Consider the following 14,814-nt stretch of genomic DNA (forward strand, 5'->3'; position numbering starts at 1 on the left):
AGCAAGTAAACATTGAAGTCCATTTTAACACCAGCAAGCAGAGATCTTAAAAACCATGGGAAATTGTTACAGAAAGTATGTTGGAAACTGGTATAACTTCTGATTATACAAAGAATAACCTTTATTTGCTGAAATTGTTATAACCCTTTATGTTGTCATACAGTTTAATTATCAAGTTCTGTGAAATATTCTTGGTCACAATGTGATCTACTGTTATAATATATGATGAGCAAATTTTTCAGGTAAAGCAGTAAAAAATAAATGTTAATGTCTGCTACATCACTCAGTTAAGCTAAGTCACTTCAAGGTTTCACTTAAATGATTCTTAGATATGGCTATATTTAAGTTTTGGGTGGAAATCATCTTTAAACGGGTTATCCAGGCAAAAATGTTTTTGGAAAGCTGCTCAGTATGGAAGAAAAAGCCAAGAGAATGCATGCTTCTCCGCACTCCTGTACTGATAGTGCCTGGCATACTTCTAGCGGCTGCAGCAATGACATAACCGAAACAATGGATGTGACCACTGCAGTCAATCACTGGCTGAAGTAAGCAACTTATTGGCTGAAGTTGACACATATTCCAGTTGTCAGTTTTGCCTGGAAAGCCCCTTTAAAGGTATTCTATCACCAGGTTCATGAAATTTGACTCAGAGCTAAGCTACGAGTCACGAAGGCAGGCCACACCGGCCTCTCCCGGCTCACACCGGCCTCTCCCAGCCCACAGCATGTAGAGTGCCATCAGTCTGCTTGATGCAGACGAGCAAAAGCCACTATGGCCCACCTCTTTGACTCTGAGTCAAACTTCATGAACCTGGTGACAGAATCGCTTTAACAAGACCATTTAACAAGTTGAATTAGCTAAAAGGTATGAATATGCTGGGGAAATGTTACTTCTACTCACATTTCAATACCAAAATGTCTTTAATACGAGTCTGTATCTCTAGTCCAGCTGATTATAAATTGCACTATTAGGAACATCACATTTTCTGTGAACATAAATCTTTATAAAACACATATAAACATAAACTTACAATTAGTTGGGAAAAAGTTGCAAACTTTATGGCAAACCGCATTCATACAAAAACGTGTAACTTTTTGTGATTTTTAAAAAAAAATTCGGTAGGGCTTAGCTGGAAGAGATGGAGCCACCAATAAAAAATGGTGTAAATTATAGGCAAATCTGAGTCTGAGTAGATTGAGTCAATTTTTGGTGCACAGACAGGCAAAAATGTGTCAAATTGATTAAGAGACAAACTCGATGCATCTCACTCCAGATTAAGACTGGTGTATGAACCGCTGGTCTCAATAAATCCCCCCCCCATTGGTTGTGTCATGTAAGTTCAGAACCCTAAAAGTTGTTGCTTAGCTTATACAACCCATTCTCAAGTAAACCAATTGGGAATTGTAAGTTAATAGATGGGGCGCTCTGTAGCTGCTCTTCACTTGAAGCTCCTGAGCAATGTTTCCGTCTCTGGAGGATCCCCTCTCGGCATTGGGTAATGCTACGCTTTCCTTGTGCGGTGCTGCAGGAAATTATCTGCTGCAATACCCCAGCCGCAGAACACCGCAATCAGATTATAGTCAACAATACATTCTTACCAAAGGATTTATCCATAGCTGTAAAAGAAGGTAGAAAAGGTTTTTACTCTGTGTTAACATGCTTCTTACTGGTCAGCATTGCTGTGATCATTTTTCCAAAGTGGATGAAGAACTTGACAGATGTGGGAATTGCTTTGGAAATCCACTCAAGTAGCCACTCAATTACCTGCACATAGTATGGTTTACAGAATTTTCTTATGAATGGATTTGTGGGGAGTACGGCAGACCAATAACGGTCAATAAAGTCTTTTTTGGATAGAGATGTATTGACATTTAATGGCGTTTTCCCACAAAAGGCATTCATCAACTACAGAAGAGCGCTTGAGTGTTTCCATCATGGCCGTAGACATAATTTGCATGTTAATGGACATTCTCCTTTCACAGCCTTGGATCGGTTTGTACAGTAATTTATGGGAATGACATATCTATAGACTATGAATAGTTCAATAAACACGTTTAAAAAATGTCTCTGTTGGTACAGTGTGTTTATGATGTATGTGGTGAAGCGATCGTGTTAAATCACAGCGAGTTCTCATGTACACAGCAGACTCATTTGCTGTAGGGGGTTCCTGCGGCTCAGTGCTATAGAGCAGTAGGCACTCTGCTGCTGAGGCATCTAGAGTTACATAAGGGTTCCATCAGAGGTGTAACTCGAAGCTCTTGGTTCCTGATGCAAAATCTGTAACAGGCCCCTTACCTACCATGTGCTATTTATAATACTGGTGTCTTCTCGGGTGATTGAGGAGCCTTTAGACCCCTTAAAGGGGTTGTCCCGCGGCAGCAAGTGGGTCTATACACTTCTGTATGGCCATATTAATGCACTTTGTAATGTACATTGTGCATTAATTATGAGCCATACAGAAGTTATAAGAAGTTTTTCACTTACCTGCTCCGTTGCTAGCGTCCTCGTTTCCATGGAGCCGACTAATTTTCGCCGTCTAATGGCCAAATTAGCCGCGCTTGCGCAGTCCGGGCCTTCTTCTTTTCTCAATGGGGCTCCGTGTAGCTCCGCCCCGTCACGTGCCGATTCCAGCCAATCAGGAGGCTGGAATCGGCAATGGACCGCACAGAAGCCCTGCGGTCCACCGAGGGAGAAGATACCGGCGGCCATCTTCAAACGGTAAGTAAGAAGTCACCGGAGCGCGGGGATTCAGGTAAGCGCTGCACGGTTTTTTTTTTAAGTCCCTGCATCGGGGTTGTCTCGCGCCGAACGGGGGGGGGGGTTGAAAAAAAAAAAACCCGTTTCGGCGCGGGACAACCCCTTTAAGGCTCCAGGACCCGGTAACGACTGCTACTCCTGCACCCACTATAGCTACTCCCATGGGATCCATATAAGTTTATGGGTGCCATGTTTAAGCTCTAACAGGCAAAAGAAATCCAAAGCAATAAAAAATGTCAGCGCTCTCGACTTCTTGTTACTTTTACTAGTTTAATACCCCATCAGGGAAAAAAACAATGGACATACATAAAAGGAATGGCAGAATGTGGACAGAGAAAAATCTCACCCACTAACCGGCAAGGTACAGGTGCAACGCGTTTCTGCGTTCTAGTAGCGCTTTTCTTAAGCATCCTTTTATGCATGTCCATTGTTTTTCCCCTAATGTGGTATTAAACTAGTAAAAGTAACAAGAAGTCAGGAGCGCTGAAGTTTTTTTTACTGTATAGGCAGTTTGGATTTCTTTTGCCTGTTTGGTAAATACCCATCGACTCATCCATGTTGGGGTTATCTTCTGCTGCCGCCTGAGTCATTGGATCACCAGGGGGCTGAGAGTGACTTCAGTTATGTTATAAGTGTACTTGGATCATTGGTGCTGAGTGGGTTAAACCCCTGTCCCAGGGGGTTCCCGCTCTGTGCCAGGTGAGTTAATATACATGTATTATTGACATATCCATTTGTGAAGATCCATCTGGCGCTTTCCCATATATTCTACAAAATGTCCTAGCTCTACACAGCTTGGGGGTTACATGGAGCAGTAATATACACATACTATGTAGAAAAGTTTAACTGGTGCATCATAACTTGTTGAGGAAAGTTATCCTATCTTAAGCCATTACAATTCTATTGTCCTTTCGTCTTAACATAACAAAACCCATTGTGAAGTAGTTAAAAGGGGTAAAGAAACTGCGGCACAGAAAGTTATCATACCGCAGTAAATCTCAAGTTAAGTTCTACTACATCTGTATGCATGAGGACTAAAAAAAGTCAGTATGCTTCATAACACAAGAGAATGGTTACAAATACACCTGAAAGGCAATACATTTACATTACACATTGAGTTCACGGTGGTCATGCAGTAGGGGAAATGGGATCTTGTGATCGATGGGGCCTCTGGCAATCAGATATTTATCATGGATTCTGTGGATAGTTGATAAATGTTCTTTAAACCAGACACTGCTAATTTATTAGGAGAGCAACTGATAAAATTAGGAAATATTGTATCAACTGTGGCAAAATGTTGTGATTTCAGTTTTAACCAACATAATAAACAAGATAAGAAATATGCTGATACACTTTTATTTGCACCGAGGAAGATCTCTGCAGAGGATACAGCTTGCGATTAAGTACACTGAAAATTACAAATGGCTGAAATAACTCCTCAGTAATGCATGTTGATTGAAGGTTGATACTTCTATATCAAATGATGTGGACTTTTCATAAGCATTCTTGAAGGAAAGAACATTAAAATGTGTAGTTATAGTTACTGATTTAGATAATGTAGAGATATCAGAGCGGCTAGAAGAACAACTGCTGTCGCCATTAAGAGTCCTGCATGCAAGGAAAACATAGTGATTATTAAATATTAAGTGATTCTAGAAGCATTTTTCACAGTAAATTGATATAGTACATAAAGGACATAAGCAAAGATTTCATCCTTAACCCTTTCCAATTCAATTTTGGATTCACGGTTTCCTAAAAGGCTTTCCCTTTTTGCTGTTATACAACAGTGCCATCTGCTGGCTAAAGCCAGTGTGTCTACGCCAAAAAGGCTCCGACAGCGGAGTGGCTGGCAATAGACGGTAAGAATACCCTGTCGGATGTTTTCTGACATTGGAACTGTACAAGCTTCAATCAGAATGTAAAAAGACGTCAGACAGTGGATTGGAAAGGGTTAATGCTTAGATTTCAAAATTGTTATATTACACGGAGAGGTGCTGGTCCAAAAAAATATTTTGCATAAACATTAATTTCATGATGTTTTCCTATGTTTGCAATGAGGTTCATTCCACTTGTAAACCATCAGAACCTCTTTACAACTAACATGTAGTGCTTATATAATTGATCTCAGCACACTGCTAACTTTTGTAATTTACACTAAACACTGCAGCGGTCCTCAGTTGTGATCTCATCACACATGACTGCATGGACTGCTTGTCTGTACATACATGTACATTTATACAGCCAGTCTATGGTAAAGCGTCAACCAATCACAGCCAGCACTCGATGAATGGCTGTGATTGGTTCAATCACTGCCATTCATCGAGCACTGGCTGTGATTGGCTAAGCATCAGCCAATCACAGCCAGCGCTTCGAGGAGACGGAGATTTTTGAATCCCCAGCCAGAAGAGGAGAAGATCACTGTGATGTATGTGTATTTTTTTTTCTTGCAGCCAGGGCTTAGATTTGGGCTTTGACAGTAGGATTTCCTACTGTCAAAGTTGCATCGGGACGCACGAAAATCACGTTTTCGTGTGATGCAACAGAGAGGAAGGCTCCATAGGAAAACATGGACTACAAAACCTCACGAGTTGTGTGCATATAGCGGGACCCGTGAGGTTTTTGTGTCGTTTTGTAGCATGCTACAAAACATCGCATGTGTAAAGTAGCCCATAGGTAAGCACGGGCTTCTCATACATGCGATTTGTAGCATTGTAGCAACGCTACAAAATCTCGCGACTTTGTCGCCCGTGTGAACGAGGCCCAAAGTCTATGTTCACAGCTTATCCACCATTCAGAATTTGAATAATATGGATAACATCTAGTTAAATCTTTTAGACAGGAAGACTATCGTTCCTGTGCTTTCACACAGCAGAGATAGTCGTTCAGTGAATGGAGGCGGATTGCGCTAGAGATCTCTTCCGACCATTCGCCTCCATTCACTGTGAACAGGCAGTCGCTCAATGATAAGTGACTGCCTGTTTATATTGAGTGAGACCTTGCCCATTAATCGCTTTGTTTCAGTGAGCTGAAATTAAACAACTAGTGACTTAGGTTTGATTTCTCGCTCAGTACCCTGTGGAACCCCACTTTTAAAAAGGGACAACAATTGGTCAAAATCGCTTGTTTGAGTGATTTTTTTGGCTGATAATTGACCCTGTAAATGTATACACTCCTGTCTAGCCATACTTCACAGCAGCATGAGAAACTAGGCTGCTTTTTTGTGAGGCTTTTATACTATAGAACTGATTTAGCTTGCCCGGAGTCTGAAGAACTGACCAATTGAAACATTGGTGGTCACCAAACAAATTCTTACTATGTAGATCAGGATATCGGAAATTTAAAAAAAATGATCAAAAATGTTCAAAGAAATTTGTTTAACATAACGAAAAATTGATTTATATAATAGGGCATTTTCTGATGACACTTTCTATTTAAGCAGAATTTGGAGTGAGAAGACTTTATAAAAACACTACAGATCTTAGTTTTCCAAACTCCTTTTAGAACTTCTTGGTTTGGGTAAGTGGAAGTGGGAAATTGGGTTTACCATTGTTAACTTTGGTACTCAGAATTGTTTGTTTTTCCCAGCAAACAATCCTGTAAAACCTTTATAAATTGCCAAAAAAATAAAATAAATCCCATACCTATATTTTGCTGGAATTTTGTAGATGCGCCCTTTTTCAGTGTATGCATTTCTTCATTTGATGACTTATCAGGTTGATATGAATCATGAGGATACTGATCGTCTTTAGCTTTAATGAAAAAAATGAACAGATTTTATTGATATGTCTCTCTAAAAATATAATGCTCTCCATAATGACTTCTTCACATATTCCACATTAAAGATGTCCCTACGCCAAGCTCTGTAGTTTTCATAAGACAAAGCTTAACGCTTCACTGCATAGAACTTATGGAATACCACAGGACTTCATAAACAATTGCTGCAATATAAGAGCCAGGGTGGGAGTTACTTGTTATCTTAAACTTCAGTATCATGACATTATGGTTTTAAAAAAAAAAGTTGAAAAGTAAGTCCTCTAATGGGACTATTTTTTCAATTTAATAGTTTATGATTAAATAAAATAATGCAACAAAAGTAAAAAATATAGCACATTTCTTAGTTATTTAGCTATTCACACCTTACAGAGCTGGCAATGAAAGTTGGAGTCGATTCTTCTTCAAAAAAACAAATCTATGTATCTCACCACTGCACGTAATTTTACTCCTTAGCTAAAATGGGATTTAGCGGCCACCGTCTCAAAGCTACGTCTGCACTACGCTCAAATCTCTCAGCACGAGTATTTACGAATGGGGCCTTATCAGAAGAATTCAACATTATGAATGGATCTAGGTAGAGATGAGTGAGCACCCAAAAGCTCGAGTCTGCGTTATTCGAGTTGAGCTTTTCATAAAATTCGAGAGCTGTACTCGAGTAACGAACCCCATTGGCTACAATGGGAGAGCAGAGCATTTCTGTATGTGGGACACCGAGTCCCGAGCTTGTTTTATTTATTTATTTTTTTCTTGGTTCTCTCTCTCTCTCTCTACTGCCTGCCAAAAAATTTACCATTGACGCGCGCTGCGTTGCGGCGGGGCCAAAACAGGCACGTCACAGCGAGGAGGAGCCAAAAACTGGGGCGGGGTCGAACACGGCTTGATGCTCGTTTGAGTAAGGAGTACCATCGAGTACGCTAATACTCGAACGAGCATCAAGCTCGGCAGAGTACGTTCGCTCAACTCTAGTTCTAGGCAAGGTTGCCCATTGTCCCCCCATTGATCTCTATATTGTTCCAAGAACCAATGTCTCAAGCCATTAGGGAAAGCCCTCTAACTAAAAGATATACAGATTGGAAATCACTCATTTAATATCGCTATATGCAGATGATATTATTCTGATGATAACAGACCCTATATCTTCTATAGAAAATGCTTTGGAGGTAATAAAATAGCTTGCAGAAAACTCTTATTATAAGATAAACACACAGGAATCTCACATCCTGCTTATGAATATCTCTAATGACCCATTACATTACCTAGAAAACAAGCATCTTTTTGATTGGCAAGAAAACGGTATAAAATAGTTGGATATAACCATTTCTGCTATAATTCTATCATTATAATGTTAAACCTATGCTAAAATGATGCAGAAAAAATCCTTCAGAGTGTCTAAATTTGTGATTTTGTGGGTGGGGAGAATAGCTTCTTTACAATGCTTAAAGGGGTTGTCCCGCAAAATCAAGTGAAGTTAAACACTTCTGTATGGCCATATTAATGCACTTTGTAATATACATCGTGCATTAAATATTGGCCATACAGAAGTTATTTACTTACCTACAGAGGGTACCCCCCTGTGCTGGCGTCCCCGTCTCCCTGGCGCCGACCGAATCCTTCTCCTGGCTCGATTAGACGCGCTTGCGCAGTTGACCTGTGCGGTGCGAGCACGCTGGAGCGGCCCCTTCAACGGGACAGAAGAGGCAACATTTAATGCACGATGTATATTACAAAGTGCATGTATATGGCCATACAGAAGTGTTTACCTTTACTTGATTTTGCGGATCAACCCCTTTAATGAATAAGATTTTATCTCAAATTGTCTGCACACAACAAAGCCCTCAGGTGGCTGGTACAATTCTCTCTAAAGATAGATGGGTGGAAGGCCTATTAATCCCAGACATTCAGGACTACAATGTAGCCACATGTCTCCAAACTAGCTTGATTGTGGAAGTCTGATACCCAGAAACACCAGCTCTATATAGAGCATTATCTAGCTTTTCCTGTCTCAACCAAGACTTTGCTTGTAATCCCATTATAGAATTGGCCTGTACCCTCTCACCTTTTCCTGTTGACTGCAATATCTTTAAAAACATGGAAACACTTTCATGACTATGCAAAACCCCAGGGTGCACCCCCGGAGGATTACAATTCTTTGAATTTGCCCCAATATACTATTCCATACTTGAATATATCAAAATGAATCTTGATAGACATATCCAACCTCACATATTTATCCCAAGAGACCTCCTCCTATTCGAACAACTACAATCTCAATATTCTTTGACTCCAGAGGACTACTGCAAGTACTTACAGATACAACATGTTCTACATATTATTCAGGGGTAATTCAACTATATTCAAAATACTCTCCAAAGGAATTAAAGCCTTATATATATTTTATTGCATGACTGTGCGAATTTTCAAAAAAAACATATCTCTTAAGAGAATGGGAAAGAGTTGGCTCATAAATTTAGCGATAAAGAGGGGAAGCAAGCTCTATCTCTGACCCACATGGAGCGGTGAGATATATAAACTAGATAGATGAGGTAAGCCTTCGGCTGACAGCGGCTGTGAGCTGTGTATGTTGAATTTACAATGAGTGGTCACTTTAATAGAGACACTTGCCCTTTCATGAGTGGAGCTTCCCTATAGTGGTTCTGGACTGAGCCACTCCAATGGTTCAGCTGTGGCAATAGTTTCCTGGTAACTGCCTCAACAACACTTTAGAAGTGAGAGAATACTGATGCAACAGGAGTTTTCCTGTTTTTGTAACAGAATCCACATTATAATGGTAAAAATCGTACGATTATGAGCAACTGCAAATGAGGTAAGGTCATCAATACTTGATTAGTCGGGGTCAGTATTTCAACAGTTGCCATTCTGTGTGCAATCAAGGAAAAACATTCAATGCAAGGGGATCCTGTGTACATAACCAACGCTTTGACTAAAGACTAGCGTCTCCAGTAGGCGCATTTCCACAGAGTAGATATTTATTGAATGCAGCCTAACTTTCAACTATAGAGGGTGCCCTAAATCCTGTGTCAGAAGTGGCCCAAAGGCAGATCATTTCTGTTTATGACTTTGTCTTTGTATAAACCTGTGGGCAAAAGGATTTAAAGATTAAAGTGCTAAAGATTCTCAAAGCAATCCATTATCACAGAGTCTGTTAAATATGGTAGGATGAAATTCTGCATTTACAATATACCTAGTATCCCTATAGATTTCCATGTACCGTATATACTCGAGTATTAGCCGACCCAAGTATAAGCCGAGTTAATATGTTTACCACAAAAAACTGGTAAAACTTAGTAATTCAAGTATAAGCCGAGCTATACTTGAGTATATACTAGGTAAAGAAAAAATACAATACTCACCTCCCAGCCGACGTCTGTGTCCCCGGCGTGATGGTCTCCCTAGCGGAGCGGCAAGCTGCTTGAGAATTCTCCCCGCTGTCATCTCCCTGCTCAGCTTCGAATTCCCCTGCCATCAGCGCTGTGTAGGTAAGAACTGTGATTGGATCGAGCGCCAGCCAATCACAGCCAGCACTCGATAAACCAATCACAGCCATTCAGTAAAGTCATCCACTGAATGGCTGTAAATGATCGAGCACCGGCTGTGATTGGCTGGCACTCGATCCAATCACCGCGTTTACCTACACAGCAATGACGGCGGGGGAATTCAAAGCTGAGCAGGGAGATGACAGTGGGGAGAATTCTCAAGCAGCTTGCCGCACCGCCAGGGAGACCATCGCGTCGGGGACACAGGCGCTGGCTGGGAGGTGAGTATTGCGGGTTTTTTATTGTTGTTTTTTTTACCTCACTCGAGTATAAGCCAAGGGGGGCTTTTTCAGCATTAAAAAATGTGCTGAAAAACTAGGCTTATACTCGAATATATATGGTAAATGGTTTTTCAGTATTGTGCAATTATTGCAATATCATTTTAAAAAGTAAAGTTAGTGAAATTACGCAATACACTGCTTTTCAAACTCATAATCACATGACTGGTGCAGCATGGCATGAACAATGGTGTTACAAAACAGTGTCTCAAATTATTTTTCAAGAAGCATAGCTTCCAGTTTTTGTTTTTATACAATGCTCTTGGGCAATAATGTGAAATACAGAGAATTGACCTGTAATGAGTGAGTTATCTGCACCAGATTAGGTTTTCCATTTTCCTGACAGGTGGCCCTTTAGTGGCTCAAACACACCACTACAGTGGTTCCTTTGCTAATATAAATATAATAGCAAAGGAACCACTGTAGTGGCGTATTTGATAAAGGGCGATCTGTTAGGAAAATGGTTGGTCGAGAAAGGTTGTTTTCTGTTGCCTTATTACTGCTTATGCTCCACCTGAGGGGGCGCATTAAAACGAGGTGTGAGACCATCAGATGTGGTTTCCATTCTGAACATGGAAAGAGAGACAGGCTATGGGAAAAGGCCTATGCGAACTCTACAGTAGTCACCGTGTCACACGAAAGGGTAGGAGATGCACCATGCGCTCATTCATGGCATATGAAGTTTTTGTGCACCAGGCCTTTTTTTTGCAGTCTTAGAAGTGGCTTTCTTACCAACACTCTATCTGTTAAAGGGGTTGTCTCGCGGCAGCAAGTGGGGTCATACACTTCTGTATGGCCATATTAATGCACTTTGTAATGTACATCGTGCATTAAATATGAGCCATACAGAAGTTATTCACTTACCTGCTGCGTTGCTAGCGTCCCCGTCGCCATGGATCCGTCTAAATTCGCTGTCTTCTGGCGTTTTTAGACGCGCTTGCGCAGTCCGGTCTTCTGCCTGGTGAATGGGGCCGCTCGTGCCGGAGAGCTGGTCCCGCGTCGTCATCGTAGCTCCGCCCCGTCACGTGTGCCGATTCCAGCCAATCAGGAGGCTGGAATCGGCAATGGACCGCACAGAGCCCACGGTGCACCATGGGAGAAGACCCGCGGTGCATCGTGGGTGAAGATCCCGGCGGCCATCTTGGAGAAGGAAGAAAGAAGTCGTCGCAGAGCGGGGATTCCGGTAAGTAATATATATATTTTTTTTTTTTTAACCCATCCCTTGGGTTTGTCTCGCGCCGAACGGGGGGCCTATTGAAAAAAAAACAAAAACCCGTTTCGGCGTGAGACAACCCCTTTAAGCTTGCAGATAGAAGTCTTCTCCTTACAGTTGAAATACAAACTTGTTTATTTTTTGTTGCATTGAGCTGTGCTTGACGTTTTTGTGCGGTGAGGCGCCGATTACGCAAACTGTTGACTCTCAAAAACTTGTCATCTGATTTTGTAGTGGCCTTTGGTCTGCCAGACCTTTTCCTGTCAGAGTTTCCAAGTGCCTTTTGATGGTATAGGAAACAGTACTTCTTGCCACCTTGTCTTTCTTTGCAATTTCTCTGTAGGACATATCTACACTTCTAAGGATTATGATTAGCTGTCTGTCTTCTTTGGTTAATTGACTTTTTCTTGCCATTATAATAGCAATGTGCTCTGTCCTGAAGAGCAAAACTGTCCAAATCCTGCTCTAACACTGTTTATATAGAATCAGGTGTTTTAACATTTGTAGATTACTTTCAAACCCTTTACGGGAATAGTTTGAAACCAATTTCAAACCATAATTTACTTTCTGTGCTGCAGAGCACTTGTGCTTCATGCGTTTCCTGAAAAAAAGACCTTTAGATAAAATCATAAATTCAGACTATTGTTTTGTTTCAGTTTAAAATTTCATAATATTTTTATGTGTTTAACTTACTTTTGAAACATTGAACCATTTCAAGCCATTTGCTGAACTTGAACTGTGTTAATGTCAAGAATAGCTGGAAAAATTGAGGTCTTCATAAACTATACACGTATGTATGTATGGCAAATGTTGAGAAGGGGTTTAACAGTCTGCACTTACTCCTGCCTAACAAATGGCTGCAGAGGCTTCCGATGATAACTCACATCCATGATCAGCTTGAGACGGAGGACCCCAGAATGTAACAAGAGGTGTATCCTCTACTTCTGATAAATTAGTCAACATCTACTACAGGATAGGAATTTGGTTGCAGCTTTAGAAGCTGGAGTTTTTAATAATATATCCAATGAATATTAAATTATGAAGACCATTTATAAACTTTGGTGGAGAAGACAATATTTTATTAGGGATACAGAATTATTCATATTAACACACCTTTTAGTATGTTTTTGGAGTATGGAAAGAAACTAGAAAACCTGGAGTAAACCCATACAAACATAGAGAAGGTACAAAGTCCATGGCGATGTTGTCCATGGTCAGATTTGAGCCCAGGATCCCAGTGCTGCAAGACAACAGTCCTAAGCACTGAGCCCCCATGAATCATCATGCTACCCATATAAAACAACACCCTATGATTATACTGTATATGACAAATGGAGAGAGGATATAGGCCTAATCATGGAGGAACATTTTTTTTCATGCCTATAAGGTGGTTGCGCTACGCTGGCTATTGCCAAACCCTCCAGTAATGCCAAAATATGTTGCAGGTAACCCTATACTTGAGGTTGGAGAAATTTGTTTATCCCGGCTGCTCTGACTCTAATTAGTGATAGAACACGAGGCTTCTGGGGCAACCCGTGAACTGGTGAAGGGGCGGATGGCACATACCTCTCCTTGGTTATTCTTTGTGCACATACTTTTACAACTTCTTAAACTGATGCAATGGATTCAAGAGGGAAAATGGACTGATGATCAGGATTTATTAGAGTGGTTGTCTGGGTTGTTTATTGAAACACGTTCCCTGTGCAACAGCATAACAAATAGGCATATACTCACCTCTCCTGGTTCCCTGCGTTCCCCGTGCCGCTGCTTGGTCCTCTGTGCCCGGCGTTTATAGGCTGCAGTTAGAATGTGTTTGGGACATCACAGTCTGCTGCAGCCAATGACAGAGATCAACTATTGAGGGCGGAGCTCTGCCATTAGCTGCAGCAGACTGTTACATCCCATAAACAGGCTACTGCAGCCTGTAAATATGTCGTCAGGGAGGAGAGCCTGAAGCGGCAGCACTGTACACAGCGGGGAGCTGGGAGAAGTGAGTATATGTCTGTTTGTTATGTTGTTGCATAGGAGACCTGTCTAAAAAAAAAACATATCTAACAACCGCCTTTAGGCCACTCTCACACACAGCATCAGTATAACGCCACGTTTAAAATATGGCGTTTCATCGAGATTTTCATCCTTGTTTTTGAACGCAGATTACTGTGTTCGACGGTGCTTTTTAAAGGGAACATCATCATTGTGATGGGTGATGGGGTGTGTTAAACGCAAAAACGCACAAATATAGAGCAGATAGCGGTCAAAAATCGTGGGGTTAAAAAAGCCGTGTTCACGCAAGGCCCCATTGAAATCAATTGGAGTATTTTACTGTAGTAAGTGCCATGTTCGAAACGCCACGTTATTTGCGGTAAAAGGCCCCAGTGTGAGAATGGCCTTAAGGATATTCTGAACACTTCTGCTGGTGGGCAGTGCTGTATGGAGGGACGGGGAGGTGGAGGCTTTGGGGTTATTCTTATTTGGAAATCTAAAACATGCTAACAGACCAAAAAAAGCCCCTCCTGCACTTTGTGTATCCAGAAGCGTTCTGCTCTGTTTTATACCATAACGACAGTTCAAGCTATACAAGCTTAGTTTGTTAGACCCCCACAAACTTACAACAGCCTACTCCATAGTGATACATAAGACATAAATAGCAGAAGAGAGATGACAAACAGGCAGAAGGTCACTGAAGACGTTTACGCCAATCCGCAACTTATTCTTTCGCGTTCAATAAGTGGCGTTGAAAAACATCATGAAATAAACAATTCCACATTAAACACAAAGTTTACATGTTCGAGTGAATTCCATTTGGAAAACTCCAAACTTTCTGCCAGCTGTGTTATGCAATATATGGGAGCTGCTTACACATAGACCACAGGAATACTATGCTTACATCAGAGAGATGTCACCTCTCACGCACAAGCCACTTACAGCCTGGACAGCGCTCTAATAATGCAAACTTTCCACAGGATGTGGCTTTCAGACCTACTATATGTGCATAGCAAATGCATTAGCTGTCAATGACTTTCCCTCGGTCTTACAACATTTGCACAGTGTTAGTTTTATGTGCCTCGAGTTTTATAAGAGTCTACTTAGCACGATTATTCTAGCCAACGCTGCTTTTATGAGTCAACTGAAATGTATGAGCTGTTCTCTACCTCATCCATCGCCGTCTTCTTATAGCTTGTGGTCCGAGCTTTATATTAATGAGCCGCCACAACAAAGCACTGATAACATATGGTCA

At 41.2% G+C, this 14,814-nt stretch overlaps 1 protein-coding gene across 1 annotated transcript in view; it reads right to left on the reverse strand.

Annotated features, from left to right (window-relative positions):
* Positions 1-4,097: 4,097 nt before the first annotated feature.
* The window catches only part of ODR4 (odr-4 GPCR localization factor homolog), a 55,112-nt gene continuing 44,395 nt past the window's right edge, over positions 4,098-14,814 (reverse strand). The window contains exons 13-14 of the mRNA XM_066597085.1: positions 6,399-6,506; positions 4,098-4,365 (exon numbers count right to left, since the gene is read on the reverse strand). Of these exons, the coding sequence (XP_066453182.1) occupies positions 4,298-4,365; positions 6,399-6,506 (176 nt within the window). The 3' untranslated portion in view covers positions 4,098-4,297. The remainder of the gene's footprint in view (positions 4,366-6,398; positions 6,507-14,814) is intronic.

The sequence above is a fragment of the Eleutherodactylus coqui genome, chromosome 3, assembly GCF_035609145.1.
Source record: "Eleutherodactylus coqui strain aEleCoq1 chromosome 3, aEleCoq1.hap1, whole genome shotgun sequence".
NCBI classification, from domain to species: domain Eukaryota; kingdom Metazoa; phylum Chordata; class Amphibia; order Anura; family Eleutherodactylidae; genus Eleutherodactylus; species Eleutherodactylus coqui.